Here is a 27,328-nt window from a genome sequence, read left to right on the forward strand (position 1 = left end):
AAGGAAACCATTTCCTCCACTTATATTTGTAAGAATCATGCGGTGCCTGTAGGCTTGTGAGCACATTCCACAAGGGCACAGACGGCCTCTTGGGCAGAGTTCCGCAGGAGATATGTAGTACAGCGGCATGGTCAATGTTTCATACTTTCACCAAGTATTACCATTTGGATGTACAGGTGCAACAAGACTCATCCTTTAGTGAGTGTTCTGCATTTGGTTCTTTCGGGATCCCACCCAGTTTAGGGGTGCTTTGTTACATTCCACTTGTCTGGGCTGATCTGGGTATGAATAGAAAAGGAAAATTGGTTCTTCATGGTAATTTTCATTCCTGTAGTACCACAGATCGGTCCAAAGACCCAGCCCGATTTTGGTGCCAAAAGACTGAATAACCTGGTATTAACTGCAGAAATTTACACATTGTAAATTAGTTTGTTTGGCGGTATTTGGTTATCAGTGTTTGGTTTTTTTTTTTCTGGAAGCATGAAGGGCTCCACGTCAGGGTAGTTTTAAATGTGCCCCTTGCTAACTTCATGGAGTGCCCCCTAGTCTTTCTACTATCCGAAAGAGTAAATAACAGATTCACATAAACCACAAGCAGATTGTGATAAATTGCAGGAAGACCTTGTGAGACTGGAAAATTGGGCATCCAAATGGCAGATGAAATTTAATGTGGATAAGTGCAAGGTGATGCATATAGGGAAAAATAACCCATGCTGTAGTTACACAATGTTAGGTTCCATATTAGGAGCTACCACCCAAGAAAGAGATCTAGGCGTCATAGTGGATAACACATTGAAATCATTGGTTCAGTGTGCTGCGGCAGTCAAAAAAGCAAACAGAATTTTGGGAATTATTAGAAAGGGAATGGTGAATAAAACAGAAAATGTTACAATGCCTCTATATTGCTCCATGGTGAGACCGCACCTTGAATACTGGGTGCAGTTTTGGTCGCCGCATCTCAAAAAAGTTTTAATTGCGATGGAGAAGGTACAGAGAGGGGCGAGCAAAATGATAGGGGGAATGGAACAGCTCCCCTATGAGGAAAGACTAAAGAGGTTAGGACTTTTTATCTTGGAGAAGAGACGGCTGAGGGCGGATATGATAGAGGTGTTTAAAATCATGAGAGGTCTAGAACAGGTAAATGTGAATCAGTTATTTACTCTTTCGGATAATAGAAAGACTAGGAGGCACTCCATGAAGTTAGCATGTGGCATATTTAAAATTAATCTGAGAGAGTTCTTTTTCACTCAATGCACAATTAAACTCTGGAATTTGTTGCCAGAGGATGTGGTTAGTGCAGTTAGTATAGCTGTGTTTAAAAAAGGATTGGATAAGTTCTTGGAGGAGAAGTCCATTACCTGCTATTAATTAAGTTGACTTAGAAAATAGCCACTGCTATTACTAGCAACAGTAACATGGAACAGATTTAGTTTTGGGGTATTTGCCAGATTCTTATGGCCTGGATTGGTCACTGTTGGAAACAGGATGCTGGGCTTGATGGACCCTTGGTCTGACCCAGTATGGCATGTTCTTATAAAAAAAACAAACCGCATACTCTTCCTCAGAAAAAAGCGATATGTCCTGCCCTTTTCTAAAACTTAAACAATAATGCTTAGCTTGCAAGTCAGCAAAATAGTGACTATTTGGTAATTCCCAGCTCTCCTGCAAATTCTGAAATAATGCACTTTTATATAAGAGCAACTTTAGCTTTGAAATGGGTGTTACATATTGTCCATTTCTAGAACAATTAACTTTTGGACTCCATGCTTTAGTTAAATAATGTGGCCTGTATGGAATGCTTGAATGCTCATTTAATTCCAAATATTCTATTAAGCAGATGAAGGTTGACATCATGATTCTTGGAATCAGAGACCTCTTTTTATGAAGAATTGGATTAGGCAGTGATTAACTTGATACAGACACTGGAGTGTAATCTGATCATATTATTGGGTGAATTATGGCTGCTTGGATTATTCTGATAATCTGTTTATTGCCAATGATGATATCTGTTCTGGAACAGGAGTTGTGGGATAAGGAATTAAATATGTACTCTCTATCATGGGGGTAGATGTGATTCAAAAGGTTGATCCAGCCTCCTTCCTCCATATTAGGAGTAACTTAAAATCTTTACTAATGACCAGATACATGCCTTGCCCATATCAGAGTTAAGGACCAAATTAATCCCCCCCCCCCCCCCCCCCCCAAGATATTCCTTTCTTTGAAAGAGGAGAGTAACAACAAAAATAAGGAAATACAACTGATTATTAATGGGAGAGTACACTGAAGCTAAGGTCAGAGGCTGGCCATTTACTTAGCTCTTATTAAGAATCTGTTTCCTGTCAGTTTTTTTTGTGTTTTATATTTTATTAATTTTCACAATAACATTTCAAGCATTGAACATCTTGACGTGAAATACAGAGAGCTTTTGATAAATTTCAAATATTTTTCCAAAACAGTTACAAATTTCAAAATTAACAGATAATCTTTCCACTATTTAAAGAAAATAAAAATAAGAAAGTATTAATATTCAATTCAATTTCTCTTATTTAGTCCTCAAATGGGACCTAATAACACAACTGCAAGAAAAACTTTGCAGCTTATAAAACTAAGAAATTACCTACAATACTGAGAGCGCTTTTACATCATTCGGGATCAATACCTGAATTAAGCTTGTTCTATCAAAATCGGTGAGGGAACTAGTCAATGGTATTATCTTATTTGACAAAAAGAAAGAAAGCTGATTAGGGGCAAAAAAAATATGCGTGAAACCTTGATATCTTATGACACACTTACATGGAAATTTAAGGAGGTATGACGCTCCTAATTCAATTACTGTAGGTTTTAATAAAAGAAATTGCTCCTTTCTTTTCTGTGTCATCCTGGACATGTCCAGGAAGACACTGACTTTGAAATTCAAAAAGGTAGCTGAGCGATGTCTAAAATACATTCTAAATACCCATTGTTTATCCGCCTCCAAGAGAGAGGATACAACCAAGGTTGCAGGAGTAATCAATTTCTCTTGGGAAGTTTCCAGTATTTCAGTTACATTTAACAACGATGGCTCAGTTGGAGCCAGAATCTGAACTCCTTTCTGATTTTGTGTATCTTTCTTTTTAAATGGTGGAATGTAAAAAACCCATGATATAAGGGGAAGGGCTTGCTCAGGTATGTTCAAGGTCTCAAGCATATACAGTGAACCCTCGAGTTACAACCAGCTTGACATATGAACAACTTGGGTTACAACCAAAATTTTAGTTTTGAGTCACAACCTGAATGCCGGCCAAGGCCATGTGTATCCGCTCGTGCGTGCAGTTGTTTCTAATTGGGCATTTTTTCCTGTCAATCTCGGGTTTTTTGGGCTTGGTGGGTGGGACTTCTGCTCTACTGTTGCAGTGATTGGCTGCTGCCGATGAGGTCTTTCCATCTCAGGCGCACCCAGAGCTGCAAATGTTCACAGGAGCACGTAGGCAGACCCAGCACGGCATTGCAGCAAGCAACATCATCACTGGTGACCAAGGAAACTTCTATGCAGCAGCAGAAAGGGAGTGTAGCACTCAGCTGGCTACAGCAAGGTATCAGGAGGGGAGGAATGAGTATGCTGGGAAGGGGAAATGAGTGCTTGGGGCCCAGATATGAGCTGTGAAGGGGTGGGAGGGGGGAATCCTCCCGCTCCTCCCTTCCTGCAAGCCAAAGATGTCAACTTGAATGGTGAATACAGTATGAAATTGTTTCTGGTAGGCTAGACACATTTTATAACTTTTTGATGAGTACACTAGGAAAATTATAGGTGTTTCTGGTAATTACGCACATTATACAACCCTTTTTTATTATGAAAATGTTAGGTAAGGGGTGCTTTTGGAAGTTTGGAACGCATTATGGGTATTTCCATTATTTCTTATGGAAAAAAGTCTTGACTTACAACCAACTTGAGTTACAACCAGCCCTCTGGAACGAATTGAGTTTGTAAGTCAAGGGTCCACTGATTTTTTCAACATCTCCTTAGGGGGTGTAAATTGATCCTTAAGAAAATTTATAAATGTTAGGTTCTTGGCTCTGATCTGATTCTCCAACTGTTCCATCTTTAAAGAAAGCATTTGATTTTCCTTAATTAGGGTAACATGTGTTTCAGATTTTTCTTTTATTTCCTCCTCTATTTTCTCAATAGATTTTTTTTGTATGTATCTACTTTTTTTTCCACCTTATTTAGTTTGATACCATAGTTGCCCATGAAATTATATATGGGCACCGTTTGATTATATATATAATATACTAATGCACTAATACTATGTGTGTGTGTTATTAGTATTTAATTAGTATATATTAATATTTAATGCTTGCAAAGCTTCCCAAATTGAATCCAGAGAAATCTTGGGGGTCTTACCAAGTCTGTTTTTCTTTATTTCTGGAAATTCAAATTCATCTCAGACTATTGGCAGGCATCCTGCTTTCCTAGTATCTTCACCGGCACTCAGTTGAGGGGTAAAACATTCAGCTCTGACTGACTCATCCCTCTCGTTCCTCTGACGAGCCAGCCATGAAGTTATTCTAAAAGCCTCTCCTCAGCCGGATTCGCCGGCACCACCCGATGCACCGGGGACAGCGTTGTTTGTAGCTCTGGGGAGGTGTCTGGTAAAACTTCCTCCCTACCTTCTCCTAGCGAGCTTACTCCCAGTGCCAATTCTTTGTCTCACATGTGCATCCATTGGACCCAATATCACGGATACTGGGTAAGGTTTCCTTTTCCCTTGCCCTCCTTTTCCTCACTGAATGAGGCATTTTAGAAGTAATCAACAAAGGGCTCAGACGGACACTCCACGTGCAATATGTAGGATCAACCATTTCAGGTCCCAATATCATGGAGGCTTCAGGATTTAAAGGAGGCAGTCAAATTTTCAAGATACAGAAGGGGGAGAGTTTGAGGCAAGCTTCAAATTAAAACAAAGCTGCGCAGCTTAGGTGACGTGCTGGCAGCAACTGCGCGCCGCTACTGGGCTGGTTTTGAATGCCCCCAAAGCATCGCCCTCCGATAATATCAAATGCTGGGTTTAGCCGGCTGGAACACAGTCAAGGCCGAGGAAAGCCCACCTCACCTCCGGAAGGCCACCGATTGCACTTTTACCTCCTTCTCTTTTCCTCCTCCATCAATGTGGTTTTTTTTGTTTGTTCTTTTTAATGGAAAAGGAAATATTTTTGCCAGCAGAATGCCCACTCTTTTTTATCTTTATCTCGGGGGTCTTACCAAGAAACTAAACCGGCATGATGTCCACAACTAATGCCGGTATATAAAAATGTTTAAATAAATAATCAATAAATCTTTGAATGAAGAAAAACAAGAATCACGGATTCTGTATTTACGGAAGAATATCCTGGTTTTCTTAGTGTATGGCCAGACTTAACAAAGAAATTGCCATGCTGGGTCAGACCAAGGGTCCATCAAGCCCAGCATCCTGTTTCCAACAGAGACCAAACCACCTGGCAAGAACCCAAACATCAAGAAGATCCCATGTTACTGATGCCAGTCATAGCAGAGGCCATTCCCTAAGTCAACTTGATTAATAGCAGTTAATAGACTTCTCCTCCAAGAATTTATCCAAACCTTTTTTTAAACTCAGCTACACTAACTGCACTAACCACATTCTCTGGCAACAAATTCCAGAGCTTAATTGTGCATTGAGTGAAAAATAATTTTCTCCGATTAGTCTTAAATGTGCTACTTGCTACTTCATGGCGTGCCCCCTAGTCGTCCTATTATCTGAAAGTGTAAATAACCGATTCATATCTACTCGTTCAAGAACTCTCATGATTTTAAAGACCTCAATCATATCCCCCCTCAGCCGTCTCTTCTCCAAGCTGAGCAGCCCTAACCTCTTCAGCCTTTCCTCATAGGGGAGCTGTTCCATCCCCTTTATCATTTTGGTTGCCCTTCTCTATATCTTCTCCATCGCAACTATATCTTTTTTTGAGATGCGGCGACCAGAATTGTACACAGTATTCAAGGTGTGGTCTCACCATGGAGCGATACAAAAGGCATTATGACATTTTCCGTTTTATTAACCATTCCCTTCCTAATAATGCCTAACATTCTGTTTGCTTTTTTGACTGATGCAGCACACTGAACCGACGATTTCAAAGTATTATCCACCTTGATGCCTAGATCTTTTTCCTGAGTGGTAGCTCCTAATATTGAACCTAACATTGTGTAACTACAGCAAGAGTTATTTTTCCCTATATGCAACATCTTGCACTTGTCCACATTAAATTTCATCTATTTGGATGCCCAATCTTCCAGTCTCGCAAGGTTTCATGGCTGAGGACTTACACTGTGATAGATGGGCTAGATGAGGAGGGACTTAAGAATGAGGAAATCTCCAGGTACATGTGAATGAAAGCTAATAGTACTGTAGCACAATAGCAGCCATTTCAAATTGATTTGACAACCCAAAGGAGCAGGAGGAAACTGCTGAACTTAAAACCCACACATGCCAATAGTTAGGTGATATATCTAATATCCTAATTCTATTCCACTGTATTAAAAATTGCCTCAATCTCCGGGTGCTTTGCCCTGTGAGCAGAAGCTAGCAGAATCGCTGGAATCCTCTGGTGGGGCTGAGTGTCTTGAGAGAGGGCCTGCAAGCTCTCCCAGAAGTAGTACCTGAGACTTTAACATCTGAATCAGTGAGTAGTCAGCATTTGCCTGTTGAATTTATTATAACAGTCTGGGGCAAAAAAATTGCCCCAGACTGATGTTAGAATCCATCAAGTTAGGTTGAGAGAACATTGCACAAATCTCATCTTTGGGTGAGTTTCCTCACATTCGTAAGGTCATCCAATCTCACAAGAGCGTCGGCACTCTGATTGTCAGTGGCCCCTAACCCCTACACTAATGCCTAAACCTCACCTCAAGTAGCTAGGTGGGCCTCATATAGAGGTATAAATACCTACCTAGTATGAGGGCCTTATAGCTAGTCAGTCTCTCTCTCTTCCCCTACCCCCCCCACCCCACTCCACCAGTGGTTGTAGGTAGGAAATACAACAATTCTGGCACTTATTGCAAAGTGCAAAAAAGTTATTGCAGTTTGTGCTATAACCTATGTGAAGCACTAAGATAGGCTTTTTTTTTTTTTTTTTTTTTTTGCAAAGTGCGCTTTACCATAAAACACGCCCCTTTTCCTATCGCATGCGATATTTCGTGCATTTTGATAAATCCAGGCCTAAGATTGGATTCTGAAGGGTTGTTTGCTCGATTGACCAGAAAGCATCAGCAAACTTTCTCATGTAGAGGTCTGTCCCTTTGAAATATGCTGCCAAAGAAGTTGAGATTACTGTTAAATTTCCAGTAGTATAGGAAAAGTCTTAAAAACTATTTTTTAAACCACCTTTTTTCAGTCTAGGTGGTTGATGTTTGAGATTACCTATTGTTTTAGCTAATTTTTGTTTGAATTTTATATATATATTTTTAGTATTTGTGATGTATTTTATTATTTTTATTAATCGTATAATGTATATTATGGCAAAATTTGTTTTGGAATCGCCTTGGTTGTTTTGGATGGGAAGACGTCTGATAAATGAAGATGAAAGATGAGAATAGCTGCTGAATACAGTAATAAAGTACAGTGCTAAATAGTTTATTAGCTATTTAAATGACACAAAAAGGTGATCAATACAAATTTTGTAATGTGGGAGTAGAAATACCTGTGAAGGTGACAAAGTGAATGGAAAGTGATTAATAAACACTGGTAGAACATAGAAAAGATAACATGCAAATCATAGCCAGGACCTTAGGAGAAACTTTATTTACTTGTTGCCTTGATGACAAAGTAAATATTTTCTAAAAGTTTTTTGTTTTTTTTTTTCATTTAAGGGTGGTCCATATCATGATCTTTTGCACAGTGTACTAGGAGCATATACATGTTACAGGCCTGATGTTGGATATGTAAGTGCCATTTCATGTCATGGTGTCAATATATGAAATATAATTTATCTAAAAATCCAAGTTTTAGGAGCACAGATTACCATTAGATATCCCTGTAAATGCGCATTGAAATTGAATAATGTCCAATATGTTGTTTTTTTAACCGTCTCAACTGCGTTTTTTTTTTTAGATTCCCCTAGAATGGAAGGCAATGCTAGCTAACTTTGTCATGGTGAAAAATGTATAATATTCTTTTCCTCACTTTAATTTTCGTTTTTCTTTTACCTATGTTTAAGGTATGTTCTTTGCAACCCTTGGATGATCTCAATTTCTTTGTACAGGGTTAAATGATTTCCTAGTAATAGGTGGACATAGTGTTTATCCTTGCCTTTATTTTATTTTTATATAATGTTATTGACCCATTCTAGATTGGTTGATTCCTGTCTAAAGTTATCTATAATAAATAAAAAAGAAAAATCCAAGTTTTGACTAGAAACCATGAAAATTATATGTGTGCTTGTGCAGTTTTATAGTGTAACAAAATTCAGATATCTTTCACAGAGCCTTTCTTTGAAATAAATTGTCTATTTATGGCAACAGGACTTTCAAAATTTAAGGATGTGCTGTTTTAAAATGACCCTAGCTCTTTCATTTTTTGGGGATTGCATCCAACATAAACCAATAAAATCTTACTTATGTTCTCACATTTTCTCCTCCTCCTTTTGGTTTCTGCTGTGGATGGGCGAGCATTAAGCCCCATTGTGGACTACGAATCCTCCCTGTCCACCTTCCACAGGATCACATTGTCTAGCAGCTATGTCTCTCTGGATATATGTTTATTTGTTTTGGGCTTGGCAGCTGAGTATTAAACCCCCTTGTATTCTTTACCAAGGATCACACACTCTGGCAGTCTTTGTTATAGCCCCTAGAAGCAGTGTCAGTTTCCCTAGAGCCAAGGGAGATGACTGCCACTGTGCACTCCTCCAGAGCCCCCTCCCCTTGCAAGGCAGATGGCTCCCAGCAGGACTGTCAGCTGAGGTGGACTGTCCTCAGAGACCCCAAACTGCATCATGTTGCTGGGCGGGGAGGCCCACACTGGACACCAAGGGTCCATGGTGTGGTCTGTGATCCACCTGACCGCTCCTGAAACACAGATCAAGGACTCTAGATGTGTGCTAATCAGAGGGCCTCCTGAAACCCTGTGGTGCAATGAAGGTGAGGGCCAGTGCTTACCAGTTGAGGTGGGATCCCACTGTGTCTGGCTCATCTCGCCATTCTTTTGGAAGGGTGGAGCATGAGCATATGTGATAGGACCCCAAAGATGGTGAACTCTGCCAGGATAGAGCGAAGCCAGAGGAAATTCCAGTGGAGGTCCATAGCAGTTCTGATGTGCAAATAAATCATTCGACCTGGGTGTAGAGGCAAAAGACTAATTGAACAATCTAGTAGCTGGTTCCTTCCAGGACAGCTGCTTTTAAAGTGAATGATTCTGGGGCCAAAATGATTTCAATCTATTCTTAAATTTTAAATGGGTACGAGGCCTGGCTTGTTGGCTTGGACTTGGGCATGGAATACAAGTCCCTAGTGGATCACCTCTTGTAAGCAGAATTGGCACTGTGGGACGAACGAAATGCTGGGTTAAGGTGCCCAATGCTAACGCTCATCTGGCCCCAGAAAAGGTGCTGGTTGATATAGACAGCAGGACAGTGGCCATGGAAGTTAGAATCCTTTATGGAGTATGTAACAACTCACCTGCCGAATCAAGTAGCCCTAAAAATGGATGATGCTGGAGTGTTGGGCCCAAACCAGCTATTGCTGGCCATGGGGGCTAAGCTGTGATGAGTAGGAGGGCCGCTGCAGTAGGCACGGAAGCCCGGGCAAGGGCATGGGTGGAGCCACCACAGGTGCAGATCTTGGTGGTGGTAGCAAATATTCAAATGAGAACTTTGAAGGCCATATTGGAGAAGTGTTTCATGTGAGCAGCAATTGAACATGGGACACTCAGCCCTAAGAGATAGGCGATAGCCTTCATAGCCCTCAGCTGATCAAAAGGGAGTCTGGGTCAGATCCCCAAACCTGAAGTGATGAAGATGGGTGTCATGAGGTATCCAGTATGGTAATGAAACTGATCCTAGCAAAGCCAGCAGGAGCCCTGGGAAGAGTTCTCTCTTCTTTATGAAGGGCAAGATGCCCTGGAAGGGATTTACCCCAGAGAGGAGCCCAAGCCTTGGAAAGCATTGCAGTTCTAGTGGTACTGGATCTTGAAAATCTTGGAGAGAAGGTGTAAATCTTATACCGGGTTGTATCCATATCCGCAGCAGGTCTCCAAGTTGAACAGCATCTGGCATTTTAGAACAGCGTAAGTAAGAGAAATCAGTAAATCAGATCTGTAACTTTGGGAAAAAGATTGCCTCTAAGGGCTGGGAAAGTCAGGCTGGGGTGCAGGGTTGAGCATGTGCCGTGGCTGGACAAGGTTCTGCCCCCAGATGATTCTGGATGCGAGCCGGGCCCTTCCTGTGGATTGCCCCAGTTGCAGTGGGCTTCTCTCCCTCTTCCCCTTCTCAGGTGGCAGAGGTGGGTCAGTGTTCCTCCTCGGCCAGTACCTAGCCAACTGACTTAGACATGGTATGGACCAGGGGAATCAGACTGTTTAAAGCAAAGCATCCTGAAGGCCCTTAGTGTGTGTTGACTCGATGTGATTTCTGCCCAGTGCTCTGAAAGTCAAACTGAAGAAATTCAATCAAGTATGGGTAAATGTCAAGAATAACTGATTCTCTAAGGTTGCCTCCTCATCTAATTAATGACACATATGAATGGATGAACAAGATTTCTCTTGTCCCTCCTACATTATGGTGAAATCACAACCAAGGGAACAGGCTTTCCAGAATTGACAGGGAACGAATACCCTATTGAGCTTAATTCTGGTCTTGACACTGTGAAGAAAAACGAGGTGTAGGATAAGTGGGAAGCTTTCGGTTGATGGTGAAATACTCCTTGAATTTTTTCACTTAACCAGTGAGGCAGGGGAGACAAGCCAAAAATGGCTCTTTGTTTTGGGGACAGTAGCAGGTTGGGGGTTTGACTGGGGCAGTACACCTGTCAAATCATAACTCGGGTGTCCTAAGGCAGACTCAGGGAGGACAGAAAACCTCCCATGAGCACGGGCAAAAGCTTGCTTGATCTTGATTTTCAATGAAAGCAGGGCCTCACAATCCCTCTGATTTTTTTTTTTTGTTTGTTTTGTTTTGTTTTAAGCAGGAGGTATCCAAAAAGTTACCTCAAGGATAACTGACTTGGGCTATCAAGCATTTGTAACAGTATCGTTTTAATCCTTAAATGTCTGCTCTTCCTATCACTGTGAAACAGAATGCACCAAGCATTGGACTGTTCACCCAATAATAGGGTACATTAGCTGGGTTTAGACTGTCATGAGACAGGTTAGTTTTACCCTACTGAGGATGTGGTGTTGCAGTTTCATCCCATTGGTATGAGGAGCCAATGGGATGAAACTACCATCTGTGAGATTGACTGACTGAACACCTCGAAGTCAGAATCTCCCCTAAATGGAAAGATATTATATTGCCATGGAGCCCTGGTTGGCTTGGAATAGTTGTCCACCTGACCAGTGAGTAGAGCCACTCACCTTGGGACTGGAGTGTGGACAGAAGAAAGCCGCCTCTCCTGGCACTAAATCATTCATAGACCTGATTCTGGGCTGTGGTTTTGTATTTAGCACAGTAGCTACATTGCTGCAATCTATTGAAAATCATCCCTTGATCCAAGATTTTGTCTTCTGCTCCAATACAGCTGGGAAATCATCTCCTGCAAGAGGATGATGGCTGGGGTTCAGCAGACAGGGAAGCACTCTGCCAGGGGAGTGCTTCATTTGCTATGTTTCTGCCACTTCAGCTCAAAAGAACCAGATGGCCATAAATCCTAGGCTGCTGGAGAGCAGAATCCTTTGGAAGAAGGATGTGGGACTTAATAGTCAACTGCTGAGCCCAAAACAACTAGATGGCCATAGATCCAGGACGACATGGCTGCTGGAGAGTATGATCCTTTTGGAAGGAGGATGAGGTGCTTAATAGTTAGTGAGGACATGTAGTCCCTAAGGATCCTTAATGCTCATCCATCCAGAGTAGGTACTGAAAGGAGGAGGAGGAGAACATGAGGTAACATAAGTAAGATTTTATTCATTTGATAGATGCAGTCCCCAAGAAACAAAAGAGCTAGAATTGTTTTAAAATAACAGCACATCTCTAATACACAGTATAAAGGAGCAATCAAAGAGCAGTCCCATATAAAAAAACATAGAAAAAAGAGCATTAAAATTAAACCAATATGAATTAAGCAATGCAATCCTAAGAATAATATAAATTCTATTATATCATTAATAAATCATATTTAACTTGGCATAAAGCATAGCAAAATAAACCAATAAATCTAAAAATAGCTATAATAAATCATTAAATAACAAAACAATAAAAGCAAACCTAAATGACGTCAGTGTGGGCCACAAGGGCAGAAAGATTATGACATAATAGCAAGCTGCAAGTCCTGCCTCATCAGAGCTACTTAGTTAAGGCTTAGAAATGCAGGAAAATGCTTAAAACTCTAAGCTTAGGAATTCCACAGGTGAACCTGTTTATCTTCATAGACAACAGCTGTTATCTGAAGACAGCAGTTCAGCAGTCACCCAAAGCTGTCCACCACCTCCTTAGAGCTTTTCTTTCCCCAATCAAATCTAATAGATCAGGGGTCAGGAACCTTTTTGGCTGAGAGAGCCATAAACGCCACATATTTTAAAATGTAATTCCATGAGAGCCATACAATATGTTTAAAACTAAATACAAGTAAATGTGTGCATTTTATGTAAGATCACACTTTTAAAGTACAATAAGTCTCTGAAAATATTACACCAGGCCTTAAGACACCAATACATCTCCTATTAGGAAAACGGACCAAGTCAGGCTGCTATAGAGTCCTACACAGAAACTACACGCCAGCAGAAAACCTCACCTGAATCACGTGCTGTCCCTCACCTAACATAGAATAAAGAGACCAAAACGCATAACAAGAAGCATGCAGACAAAAACTGAATTGGAAACTGCAACAAGCCAGAGTCTCTGTATGCAGTGTAACAAAGGAAAAAAGAAACATCACACATCCTTATAAAACAAATCAAGAAATATAAAATCATCAGCAGTAAAACTGTACTAACAAAAAGAACATATTTCGAAACAGCTGATGAGTGGAATATCCAATAATTAAAAACTCATATAAAACATTTCCAGATACCAACAAAATATTTCAAAATAGCAGACACAAAGATCCAGTAATGAAAAATAATAAGGATACAAAAATTTTTTTGCTCTGCATACCTGGGAACGTTTGATATCCAGGTGTCCTGAGATTGTTCTGAATTAGCAGGAGGTGGGGTGGTTTGCTTGGAACTTTCTCCTCTCTCAGTCACATACCAGCGCTCTCTCTCACACTGGCTCTCAATGACACACCTATACACACATGCTCTCAGTCACTCACATATACAAATGTTTTTTCTCTCTCACTTATATAGGCTCTTAATTACACATTTACACACATGCTGTCTATCTTTTCACGCTTACACACACACAGGCTTTCAATCACATAAATACATGCTGTCTTTTTCTCTCACACACAGACTCTCATTCACATGCTTACAAACATGTCCTCTCTTTCTCTCATTTACACACAGGCTCTCAATCACATACTCACATGCTCCCTCACCTAAATCAGCTCTCAATCACACACAGACACACATGGTCTCTCTCTCTCATTTAAACACAGGCTCTCAATCACATACTCACATGCTCCCTCACCTAAATCAGCTCTCAATCACACAGACACACATGGTCTCTCTCTCTCATTTAAACACAGGCTCTCAATCACATACTCACATGCTCCATCACCTAAACCAGCTGTCAATCAGACACAGACACACATGATCTCTCTCTTACTTATACACACAGGCTCTTAATCATACATACACATGATCTCTCTCACACACAAAGGATCTCAATCATACACACATACTCTTTCAAACAAACAGGTTTTCAATTACAAACTTACACATACAGGTTCCCAATGGTAAACTTACATTCATGCTCTCTCTCTCACAGGCAGGATCTCAATCACAGACATACTCTCTTTCACATATACAGGCTTTCAATCATTCACATACATGCAATCTCTCACTCACACACACAGGATCTCAAACACACATGCTTGCTCGCTCATTCACTCTCTCTCTCCCCCTTCCCCCCCCGGGAACTCGCGGCAGCAGCAGCCACCTCCCAACGCTAACCTCCTTCATTTTCAGCCCTCGCGGAGGCGAAGGCGGAGTCCCATCGGCCGCGGTTGAAGATTTTCATTTTCCTCCGAGCCGCGCTGCAGTCTTCTTCCCGCGCAGGCACCCGATGCTCTCCACTTCCTCTTCCGGGCCGCGGGAAGAAGAGAGCACCGGCGTGCTCTCTTCTTCCCGCGGCCCGGAAGAGGAAGTGGAGAGCATCGGGTGCCTGCGCGGGAAGACCCGCGCAGGCACCCGATGACTCCAGCGCTGGCACCCGGCTGACACCCGATGACTTCCGCGCAGGCACCCGGATGACTCCAGTCGGCGTGCTCTCTTCTCCTCCCCCCCGCGGCCCGGAAGAGGAAGTAGTGAGCATCGGGTGCCTGCGCGGAAGAAGAGACCACGCTAGTGTGGTCTCTTCTTCCCGCGCAGGCACCCGATGCTCTCCACTTCCTCTTCCGGGCCGCGGGGGGGGGGGGGGAGGAGAAGAGAGCACGCCGGTGCCGCTGACTCCAGCTGTCCTGCCGCGTTCCGCCCGGGCTGACAGCATTTTAAGCCCGGGCGGGGGAGGACCGGGGAGCAGCTGGGTCAGCGGGGAACCGCGAAGTATGGCGACACGTGTCTGCGAGCCAGATGCAGTCCTCAAAAGAGCCATATCTGGCTCGCGAGCCATGGGTTCCCGACCCCTGTAATAGATCAAACTGAGGGGAGTCACTGTGGAGATGCAGTATAGAAGCCTTCTGTGTATGTGCAGTTCATGACTTTTGTTTTCCAGAAAGCTCTGGAAGGTTCACGTCTGTTCAGTGCTGAGCACATTCACATGACTCAATTATATGACTGGTGAGCTGTTGTCTTCAGATAACACCTGTTGACAAGAGATGTATTCATTAACTGAGACTCAACATTTCCCTGCTTTAATCATGTCTTTTGTTTTGTATTGACAGGTTCAAGGAATGTCCTTCATTGCTGCAGTACTTATCCTCAACCTGGAAGAAGCTGATGCTTTCATTGCCTTTGCTAATCTCCTGAATAAGCCATGCCAGTTGGCTTTCTTCCGTGTGGATCACAGCATGGTATGCATACCAGTATGAAAATATAACTCAGCATTGTCTTGATTCTGAAGAATATCCTTGTGTATCATTGGTTTCCTGTGTGAATTACTGGATTGGATTTTATTTTCCTTTCATTTTAGTACAGGAATTTTTATAAACTGAGCGGAATTTCAAGTGTAGGATTTACAAGATTGGGCAACTGTAGTAAGCATCTAAATGTAAATAAAGCAGTGGTTTCCCCCACATAGCTACTAATGGTAGTGTTGTGATATACATTTAGTTAGAAAGAAGGGAGCATATTGAATAGAAATTCCCATTGACCTTGCAAGAATACCCTCTGATATCGGCTGATCTTTACCTACTATCTCATATCCTATTCTTTACTTATGCTGTGGCTAGGGTGATTGCAGTTGCATTAGGTTGTAAATGGGCAGATATTTAGTTATGCATTTCCAGGAGTAGGAAATATTAATTGCTGTGATTTTGCAAAGACTTTAACCACTGCAGTGCTAAATGTCATTTCTCACAGACTACTTCTATTACTATTGTATGTGTTTTCTCTCAACAGATGTTGAAATATTTTGCAACATTTGAAATATTCTTTGAAGAAAATCTCACTAAACTGTTTCTCCACTTCAAGGCATATTGTCTTACACCAGATATCTACCTGATAGACTGGTAAGATTTAATGAGTCATTGCAGGAGGAGAAGTGTGTTATATAAACATGTAGAAGACAATTTTCAAATTAATTTATATGGGAAAATAGTGCTTTACATGCATAAATTGACTGACTGAAAATTGCCCTCCCTGGATTTGGCTAAGAATATGTACTCTGTTCCACAGCATGTATACTTTTAGCCTCATATAATGTATATAATGTAAATAATGTAATCCTTACTGTTCGGCTCTCTTATTCTTATCTCGCCTCCAAGTTTTAGACCCTTGTTGTAATGTAACTTTTGATCTCCTTCCGCTTGTTTGTTTTCCGTTTTCTGTTCTCACCCCTTGTTACATGTAAACCGGCATGATATGGTTTCTAACCATGAATGCCGGTATAGAAAAAATGCAAATAAATAAAATAAATAAATATAGGGAAAAGGCAGTTTTGGAAGTGTGCTTTGGGGAGAATTAGAAAATAGCACATAATAGATTGTGCATTATTTTCCATAGGATCCATGGTAAGTTTGAAAGGGAAAGTCACCCATACTTTCTCATTTGAAACTTGGTGAAAATTCCATGGCCAAACGTTACCCATGTTTCAAAGTGGACAGTTTGAAAATTGCTCCTTTAGGGACTTTGAAAAATAAATAAAAAAAAAAGATATTAGGTCATTTCAGCTGTCTAATTACAGACGTGTATCAAATCTGACCAAAATTCTTGAAAAATGTGCTTTGCGCCAATTAGTTTTATAAATTATAACGGAAAATTGGTTTTTACCTGCTAATTTTCGTTCTTGTAATACTACAGATCAGTCCAGACAAGTGGGTTTATGCATCCTTACCAGCAGATGGAGGCAGAGAACAAAACTTTAAGGCACTGCTACATAACTGACCGTGCCACCTGCAGTCTTTCACTATTGACCTGTACCCAAGCCAAGATTATATAGACTTCTCTACCCCCCCCCCCCCCCCCCCAGGCAAACCGGAAAACCCCGGTGTTAGACTCCCCTGAACTGGCGTACCTATATAAACAGCAAGGCCCCAAAACGTCCTACCAACTAGGAAAACTAAAAAAACAACTTAACTGTTGTAGCAGGAATATCAAACCATTACCGCACATCTGAGTACCAAGAAGGTCAATCTTTCGGTAACAAAACCGGGGCGGGCCTCTGGACTGATCTGTGATATTACAGGAACGAAAATTAGCAGGTAAGAACCAATTTTCCTTTCCTGAACATACCCAGTTCAGTCCAGACAAGTGGGATGTACCAAAGCAATCCTAAACCGGGCAGGAACCTGAAAGACCTGCTCTCAAAACACTTTCACCAAAACCTGCATCCTCAGGCGCCCAAACATCCAGACGGTAATGTCTGGTGAAATTATGGAGGGAGGACCACACAGCGGCCCTACATATTTCCTGTGGGGACAACTGACATTCAGCCCAAGAGGCCACCTGTCCTCTAGAAGAATGCGCTTTAAGGCCACTAAGGACAACACGACCCTTAGCAATACAGCCACAGAAATAGCCTCTTTCAACCATTGGGCCAAAGTAGCTTTCGACGCTTTGCCTCCTTTCTTCACTCCCCCGAACATGAAAAGATGGTCTGACCTTCTAAAAGAATTGGTGACCTTCAAGTACCGCAAAAGAACAAGTCTGACATCTCTACTCAAATCAGAGTCTCTGGACCAATCCGGAAAACCCGGCAACACCACAATCTGATTAACATGGAAGGCAGAGACCACCTTTGGCAAAAAAGAAGGCAACATACTCACACTTTGTCAGAGGAAATGCATAAGAAAGAGTCGCAACAGGAGAGAGCTTGAAGCTCTGAAATGCGTGCGTCTGAGCAGATTGCAACCAGAAAAAACATCTTTAGCACAAGATCCTTCAAGGAAGCCCGATCCAAAGGCTCAAAGGAAGGTTCACAGAATTCGCAGGACCAAGTTAAGACTCCAGTCTGAGCAGACCTTGCAAAGTGGAGGTTTCAAATGCTTCACTCCCTTGAGGAAATGAATTACATCCGGATGAGCTGCCAAGGGCCTGCCCTGTACCTTGCCCCTGAGACAACCCAGTGCTGAAACCTGGACTCGGAGCGAACTATAAGCCAGGCCCTTGGACAGTCTGGGTTGCAGAAAGGATAAAATCTGCAGAATAGAAGCCAGCAGAGGATCCACCCTATGTTGACTACACCAGGATTCAAAAAACCTTCCACACTAGCATAAGCCATGGAGATGGAAGGCCTTCTAGCCTGAAGAAGGATAGAAATAACCGGCTCCGAATATCCTTTCATACGTAGTCGCCACCTTTCAAAATCCAAGTCACAAGACAAAAGTGATCCGATCTGAAAATATGATACCCTGGTGCAATAACCCCTGAAGGCGTGCCAGCCAAAGAGGACCGACCACTGCGAGATGTACCAAGTCCATGAACCACGGACGATGCAGCCACTCCAGCGCGACCAGAACCACTGTTCCTGGATGCATTTCTCTGCAACAAAGCACGCGACCTATGAGGGGCCACAGAGGGAAACATACAGAAGAAGACCCATTGGCCAGGGACACACTAGAGCATCTAGGCCCACCGAACCGACTTCTCTTCTGCGGCTGAAGAACCTGAGTGACTGAGTTGAACCTGGTTGCCATGAGATCCAGCTGAGGAACTCCACATCTGGCACAAATGTGATTCCAGGCTTCAGGGGAGAGCTCGCTTTCCCCGGGGTCCAGTTGCTGTCTGCTAAGAAACTCCGCCTGCATGTTGTCCACTCCCGTGACATGAAAGGCCATGATTCCTTCGAGGTGGCGCTCGGCCCATGCAAACAGCAACTGAGCCTACCTAGCCACAATGAGGCTTCTTGTACCTCCTTGACAGTTGATATGCACCAAAATCATCGCATTGTCAGACAACACCCGAACTATCTGATTCTGGACCAGGGGCAGAAACAGCTCCAAGGCCCTGCACACTGCTCTCATATCCAAGTGATTGATTGATCAAGTCTTCTCTGCAATCAACCAGAGCCCCTGGGCCGAACACCCCATGCACACTGCTCCCCAGCCTTTGAGGCTGGCATCTATGGTCAATACCACCCAATCCGGGACTTCCAGAGGCATGCCTTTACTCAGATTGGTCCGAGACAACCACCACTCCAGGCTGGTCTTGACCTCCTGCACCAAAGGTAAGGGGACAAAAAATACTCCTTGGATATCTGGTTCCACCGAGACAGCAGTGCTCTCTGTATTGGGCGCATATGGGCAAATGCTCACAGAACCAGATCTAATGTCGACACCATGGACCCCAGCACCTGCAGATAATCCCAGACCTTGGGGACTGGAAGGTCCAGCGACCAGGAAACCTGCTCCTGAATTTTCAACATTGTCTTCCATCAGAAATACCTTGCCCTGCTGGGTATTGATGAGTGCCTCCAAGTATTCTAGAGATTGAGATCACACTGATCACCCAACCCAGGGAGCTCAGAAGTTGCCTCACACGCTGCACCGAATGAGAGCATTCCTTCTCAGTCTTCACCCGGATGAGCAAGTCATCCAGGTAGGGGTGAACCAACACCCCCTTCCACCTCAAGGCTGCAGCCACCATCACTGTCACTTTCGTGAAAGTGCAAGGAGCAGTGGCTAAATCAAAGGGAAGGGCCTGAAACTGAAAATGCTGTCCCCAGCACATTGAAGTGCAGGAATTTCTGATGCTCCTTTCAGATAGGAATATGGAGATAAGCCTCGGTGAGGCCCAAGTACACCAGAAACTCACCTTTGTGGACAACTGCGATCACTGTATGCAGGGTCTCCATCCGGAAGCATGGCATTTGTAAGTTCAAGTTCACCTTCTGCAAATCCAAGATAGAGCAGAAAGTGCCCTCCTTTGGCACCACAAAATAGATGGAATACCTTCCCTGCCTCTGCTTGTCCAGGGGAACCGGGAGGATGGCTTCCAAACTTATCAGCCTGCGCAGAGTTTCTTCTACTGTTTCACGCTTGCTTTGAGAAGGACAGTGAGACTCCAGAAAAGCGTTGAGCGGGCGAAAACATTCTAAGGTGTAACCATCCCTTATCACCTCCAGAACCCACCAGTCGGAGGTAATCTTGACCCACTCCTTGTAAAACTGGGACAAGCTGCCCCCGACTAGGAGTGGGCGCCCCTGGCTTCATTGGGGACTGGCTTACTTGCTCTGGAACCCTGACTGGAGCCACCTCTAGAGGAACAGCCGAGCCCCCGAAAGGCCTGCTAATGATTCAACAACGACTTCTGTCCCACAGCTGAAGAACGTCTACTGGTCCGAAACCTCCACAACTCCCGAAAATGAGAGCAAGCGGTAAAACTCCTCTTAATGCCTTTCTTATCCTCCAGGAGCTTATTGCCCTTGGTTTCACCCAGAGACTTCATGAGCTGGTTGAGGACTTCCCCAAAGAGCAGTTTGCCTTTGAAGGGAAGGTTAAATAACTGAGTCTTAGACCACATATCTGCCAACTAATTACGCAGCCTCAAGAGACGCTGAGCTGCCACCACTAAGACCATACTCCTATCTGTAGTGCATACCAGATCATACAAAGCATCTGCCATGTAGACCACCCTGCCTCCAGATGGGCCGCCTGAGTGGGGGACAGACCCCCGGAGACACCTGCTCCTGTGGTCTCTGAATCCAGCATAAGCTAGCACACCGAGCTGGAGGCTCAGCACTGAGACCTCGAACATGCGCTTTAATTGGACCTCCAGCTTACGATCCTGGACATCTTTGAGGGCTGCCACCCCGGCCACTGGAATTGTAATCGTCTTGGTCACAGCCGATACCGCAGCATCGGCCTTAGGCGTTTTAAGGCACTCCAAGTGCTCCTCCAACAAGGCATACAGCTTTGCCATGGCCCTTCCAACCTTCAAGCCAGCTTCCAGGGAGTCCCTCTCTCAACTAATAAGCTTCTGAATTTTCTTCCGAATGAGAAACGCACTGGGAGGACCCCACAAACCATCCAGTACTGGGTTAGCTCCCTCGCTATCAGATTCCTTCTGAGTGAGTTTGACCCCTAATTCCTCCAAAACCTGTGGAATGAGTGGCTGGAGCTTCTCTTTCTTAAACAAGCGCACCACCCGGGAGTCATCACCCTCTGTCCTGGCAGCTTCCGTGAGGTCCAGGTCATCCTTGCCCCCATCCTCAGGAGGCTGGTCCTCATCTGGGTCTCCCTCCAAGTCTGCAGCCGGAGAGGCCACCCCCTCCTCCAACGGATCGTCAGAGTCCCTAGGGTCCCAATCCGGGCGCCCTTGGAGAGACTGGACACCTGTCCAGTCTCTCCAAGGGCGCCCCAGAGGACGCTCACGCTCTCTTGGTCGGTCACAAACAGACACCTTGGGTCTCTGCTTGGCTGCCTGGCATGCCAGAAAGGTCTCATGCATAAGGAGGACGAATTCCAGAGAAAACCCAGAAAGACCCTCTGAAACCCATTCACCATCATCGCCTCCTTGCACCACCCTGCGCCTCAGGGGAGAGAGGTGGAGGAGAGTCACCTGACTTGTGGTCCGTCGGAGCCCCCTGACAGCGATCCCCCACGAGAATTGGAAGGGGAGAGGTCCCCACCTTGCCTCCACGGCCCCTGCGGACCAGGAGGCCCTCCGGGTCTTAGGACCCTTAGCGGAGGAGCCCTCCACCCTTGCAATACAGCCAGTGCACAGGGAAAGGGAGTTAAGGTGGGCTGACCAAGTCCTGCAGGCCCTACAGGTCTCACATGTGGTTTCTCCCACATCCTCACTGCTACAGCACCCCTGCTGTGAGCAAGGCTGCACCACATGGTCCCACCAGACCACCCAACAAAACGAGCGCGGGAAGGCAGGCAAGTATAGGAAAAAAAACAGCTTCAGAGCACTGCAAAACGTGGCAGGAACCCGGGAAACTGTGGCCGGCTGTCCCTTCAGCACCATGTGGTTGGGTGGTGGCCTGCATAGAGCTAAACATATAATCCACCCCCTGAGCGGGAAGAAGCCGTGCGCGCTGGAGCAAATTGGTTCCCCCCACCCCTCCGGGAAACTCTCCCTGCAGAGCATTGATGACTACTGCTCCTCACTCCTGAAATAAAACAAATAGAGCAAACTACTGACCGCCGCGGTCCTGCACCATAGGCTGACTCTCCTGGCTGTCCCTCAGTAAGCCTGCTTTAGACCCTGTTTCTTAGGTGGGGGGGGTGGAACTTTGCTACCTAGAATGAAGAAACAAGAAGGAAAACACCCTGATGGCGATACTTCCCTTAGGGTGCCAGTGGCAGGCAGGAGGGGACCTCGGGGCGCAAAGAGGGAACCAGTCCCCTAGCTATCAGGGGCCTCGGAACCTGCGGGCAACACCAGCGAGGGGTATCCAACCCCTTGTTCACGTGGCTGAACTCAAAGGATGGCCCACTAAGGAACCTGGCAACCTCGAGGAGCAGATCCAACTCTTCAACACCAGATCAGTCAGGACTGCAGGTATGCACCTCTACCATCTGCTGGAGACAGAGAAATGCTGAGAGACTGCGGGTGGCACGTTTGGTTATGTAGCAGTGCCTCAAAGTTTTGTTCTCTGCCTCTATCTGTTGGTAGAGATGCATAAACCCACTTGTCTGGACTGATCTGGGTATGTTCAGGAATGGTGTTTTGGACTCCTAATTGTGGTTTTTGGATCAATCGTGGAATTGAAACATTATTTTCCTAGCGTGTAGCAGATGGACTCAAAACAAGTGGGTATAGCGTGCTCGTGCTAGCAGTTGGAGACGGATCTGACGTCAGCACGGGTACATATACCCCCGCAGGAAGTGCAGCAATTCAGTAATTTCCGTCTCCAAAGCAGTTCGGAGCTACCTCACGCTCGCTGAGCGTGATTCCAAATTCTACACAACTAAATTCATAGAAGAAACCTACCTGAAGATGAGCCCTGCACTCCTGCAGTGATACCAGTCGGTCCCTCCCCCAGTTGAGTTTCCCGAGGCGATTTCCGTGGTCCCTCGGAGGTTAGTGCCTCGGTCCGGTGGCTGGCTCGCGGCAGGGACCTAGCCCCCGAGTGAGAAGGGCTCGGGCGCGGCTTGGCCCCCGAGCGAGACGAGTTCGGGCGCGGCCTAGAGGCAGCCTCTGTCCCGGCGTGGACTTGGCCCCCGAGCGAGATGAGTTCGGGTGCGGCCCAGAGGCAGCAGGTGCACTTCCTCAAGCGCGGCGGTGAAGGTACTCACCCTCTTCCCCCGCAGCTGGAGACCGCCTGGGTCGCAACCGGGAAGCGCCGAAGACAAGGTAAGGCGTACATCTTTACTTGTTGGTCTCCGAGGAAGTGAGGATTAGCAGAGCCTGCCTATGGGGCAATCCGCCACGGAGGTCGCCATTTTCCTGCCTGGTTCGTCACCGCGCAATAGGCGCCTGTTGCTATGCGCACGCTGTTAGGCGCGCGTTCATAGGCGCCCGCTGATAAGCGTCCGTTCCTAGGCGCACATGGAGTGTAAGAGAGCCCAGGCGTCAGCGGAGCCGGCCCCTCCAGCATCAGGCATGAGCCTCTGCTCGGCATGCAACCTCAGAGCCACGCAGAGCGAGGAAGCAGACTCCCTATGTGCCCAATGTGAAGAGGCCCTGGGAGTTCCAGACCAGGACCGGTCACAGCCTAGCGTACTTGCCAGTTCCTCAGGGAACACCCCGGACCTAGCAGGCAGCAGTGAGCAGCCGGGGAACCCGAGGGACCTGGTAACCCTCAGACCAGATCCTGCTTCGCTCTCCTGGGTGGAATTATTCAAGGAGATTCATGCCTTTGTCACAATGCAGACTGCTCCCCGAACGGGTCCATACGAACCAGATGACCCGGCCCCTGGACCCTCAAGGCCTAGGCACGGCCACTCGCCACCCGGAACCCCCTCTTATGGGGATTCAGATTGCCCTGAGGAAGATGACGAGTCCCCCGAGGAGGGAGAACTTCCCTCGGGGATTGAACCATATCGGACCATGAGGCGCTTCTTTTTGAAAGGGGATCTCCCAGGCCTGATCTTTCAATGCCTGTCTGAGCTGGCTATCCGGGGCCATGACGCCCCAGAGGAACCTAGAATGAACCCCCTGTTAGAGGGCCTGCACCAAACGGCTCACCATTTTCCCCTCCTACAAGCAGCTCAGCAGTTAATCGATCTGGAATGGAATACGCCGAAGGCCTCATTCAAAGGGGGTCGGGCCTTGGCTGGCATGTATCCCTTAGACCCGGCAACCAAAGAGAAGCTGGCGTGCCCCCATGTAGACGCCATAGTTAGCACAATTGTGAAGCGCACCACCAATTCCGGTGGAGCGGGGGACGGCCCTCAGGGATACACATGACCGGCACATGGACACCATTCTGAAACAAGCCTTTGAGGTGGCAGCCATGTCCCTACGAATTGCGACCTGCTGCACCGTGGTGACACGTTCCTGTTTATCACAGGCTAGGAACAACACCCCGGGAGAAGAAATGGAATCAGCTCTCTCGTTCCTCACTGATGCAGCCTCCGACTTAGTCTGTACGGCGGCCAAAGGAGTGTCATCCTCAGTGGCGGCCAGGAGACAGCTCTGGCTACGTAATTGGTTGGCCGACGACTCCTCCAAGACACGCCTCACGAGAATGCCCTTTGAGGGGTCCCTCCTGTTCGGCAGCGACCTTGAGAAACTGGCCAATAAATGGGGCGCCTCTCCATTACCCCGTCTACCAGAAGACCGGTCAAGGAGGAACCAGCGCCCCTTTCCTAGACCATCCGGGGTAGAACCTCTCAGCGCTTCAACCCTTACAGGACTTGCTACCAAGCACCTCGGTCGCAGGCCAGGAACCAGTCCTTTCGGCCTAAGTACAACAAGAGGGGAACCGGCTCGGGCTCGGGTCCTGGCCGTACCCCACAATGACAATCAGCCGACCCATCCGGGGTTAGCAGCCATAGGGGACAGGCTATCCCTCTTCTACCGCAGGTGGGTCGAGATTACATCGGATCAGTGGGTCCTCGCCATCATCCGAGAAGGTATTACCTGGATTTTCTTCGACTCCCGCCGGACAGGTTCGTGGACTCTCCTTGTTCGCCCATCAAGAGGACGGCCCTAGAAGTTACTTTGCAGAGGCTCCTGTCCCTAAAGCCATAATCCCAGTGCCTGCAAGGGAGATTAATTCTGGGCATTATTCCATTTATTTCATCGTGCCCAAGAAGGAGGGCACTTTCCGGCCCGTCCTGGACCTCAAGTCAGTCAACCGATATCTACGGGTCCCCAGCTTTCGCATGGAAACTCTGCGGTCTGTCAAAAATTCAGTACAGCCAGGGGAGTTTCTCACATCCCTAGATCTGTCGGAGGCCTACTTGCATATCCCAATCCTTCGGGATCATCAGCGCTATTTACGCTTCAAGGTCCTGGACCGACACTTCCAGTTCCGAGCTTTACCCTTCGGGTTAGCCACCGCGCCGCGGACCTTTACCAAGGTTATAGTACCAGTAGCAGCGTCCCTCAGGAAGGAGGGAATCCTCATCCATCCCTACCTGGATGATTGGCTGATCCAGGCGAAGTCACCGGAGGAGAGCCACCAGGCAACCAACAGAGTTATCACTCTTCTGGAAAGCCTAGGATGGGTTGTAAACTTGAACAAGAGCTCCCTACAGCCTTCTCAGTTGCTGGAATACCTAGGAGTCCGATTCGACACCCAGGAAGACAAGGTTGGTCTGACCTCCAAGAAGAGATCAACGCTCCGGAATCATCTGCTGGCCCTGCTGAGCGCCGCCGGACCCACAGCTTGGGATTACCTACAGGTCCTCGGCCTTATGGCATCCACCCTGGAGGTGATACCATGGGCACGGGCTCATATGAGACCATTACAACGCGCCCTCCTATCTCGATGGAGCCCACGATCACAGCACTACACCATACACCTACCTCTACCAGCCAGAGTGCGGAATCAGCTACGGTGGTGGTTGCAGCCCGGTCACATAAGCCGGGGGTCAAGAATGTACTCCCCAACCTGGACCCTGCTCATAACAGATGCCAGCCTGAACGGATGGGGAGCACACTGCGAAGAACTCAACGCCCAAGGGCAGTGGAACAGAAGAGAGTCGGGTTGGAACATCAACCGACTAGAGGCACGGGCAGTCAGGCTAGCATGCCTGCGGTTTGCCCACAGACTTCGAAACAGAGCGGTCAGAGTGATGTCTGACAACGCCACCACAGTGGCATACATCAACCGACAGGGCGGAACCAGAAGCCTACAGGTATCCCTAGAAATAGCCCACCTGATGACTTGGGCGGAAGCAAATCTCCAGGACATCTCCGCCGTCCACATCGCCGGGAAGGACAACACCACGGCAGATTTCCTCAGCAGAGAAAGCCTAAACCCGGGGGAATGGCAGCTGTCGCCCACAGCTTTCCAGATGATTGTGGATCAGTGGGAGACGCCGGGCATGGACCTACTAGCGGACAGGTCCAACGCGCAAGTACCCAGATACTTCAGTCGCAGGCGAGATCCTCTCTCCCACGGGATCGACGCCCTGGTACAGCCATGGCCTCAGGGGATCCTGCTATATGCCTTTCCTCCTTGGCCCCTGCTGGGAGCCATTATACACAAGATTCAGCGGCACAGAGGCCTAGTTCTTCTAGTGGCCCCGGACTGGCCAAGAAGACCCTGGTACGCAGACATGAGAAGACTACTGGCAGGGAATCCACTACCCCTGCCTCCACACAGGGACCTGCTGCGGCAAGGTCCCATCCTCCACGAGGATCCAGCTCAATTCTCTCTTACGGTCTGGCCATTGAGAGGGCTAGACTGAAGAAAAGAGGATATTCGGGGCCGGTAATAGATACACTCCTCCGAGCACGCAAGTTCTCCACATCACTAACATGTATAAGGATCTGGAGAGTATTTGAAGCCTGGTGCGAATCCCATGGCACCAGTCCACATGCTGCCAAAATCCCTATCATTTTGGATTTCCTGCAAGATGGACTTCAGAAGGGTCTGTCACTCAATTCCATCAAGGTTCAGGTGGCAGCGCTATCCTGCTACAGTCCCCGGAGTGACGGCAACAGCATCGCCACACACCCAGACATTTCACGTTTCCTGAAAGGAGTCAAGCACATTCGCCCGCCACTGAAGTGGCCAGTGCCCCTGTGGAACCTCAACCTAGTTTTGGAATTGCTAGCGGGACCCGCCTTCAGACCCCTTCGAGGCCTGTCCCTCCGTTTGTTAACCTTGAAGATGGTGTTCCTGCTGGCCGTATGCTCAGCACGTCGCATATCAGAGCTACAAGCGCTGTCCTGCCGCGATCTGTTTCTCAGAATCACTCCAGAGGCTATCCATCTTCGCACGGTTCCTTCCTTCTTACCCAAAGTAGTCTCACACTTCCTCCTCAACCAAACCATATCCTTGCCTACCACGGAAGGTTTGAAGA

At 46.3% G+C, this 27,328-nt stretch overlaps 1 protein-coding gene across 2 annotated transcripts in view; it reads left to right on the plus strand.

The window, feature by feature from the left end:
* TBC1D12 (TBC1 domain family member 12) overlaps positions 1-27,328 on the plus strand; it is a 253,268-nt gene that overhangs the window by 220,082 nt on the left and 5,858 nt on the right. For both annotated transcript variants that reach the window (XM_029609872.1, XM_029609873.1), the window contains 3 exons: positions 7,862-7,933; positions 15,185-15,313; positions 15,861-15,970. In XM_029609872.1, coding sequence (XP_029465732.1) covers positions 7,862-7,933; positions 15,185-15,313; positions 15,861-15,970 — 311 coding nt within the window. The remainder of the gene's footprint in view (positions 1-7,861; positions 7,934-15,184; positions 15,314-15,860; positions 15,971-27,328) is intronic.

Source organism: Rhinatrema bivittatum, chromosome 7 (genome assembly GCF_901001135.1).
Source record: "Rhinatrema bivittatum chromosome 7, aRhiBiv1.1, whole genome shotgun sequence".
In the NCBI taxonomy this organism is placed as follows: domain Eukaryota; kingdom Metazoa; phylum Chordata; class Amphibia; order Gymnophiona; family Rhinatrematidae; genus Rhinatrema; species Rhinatrema bivittatum.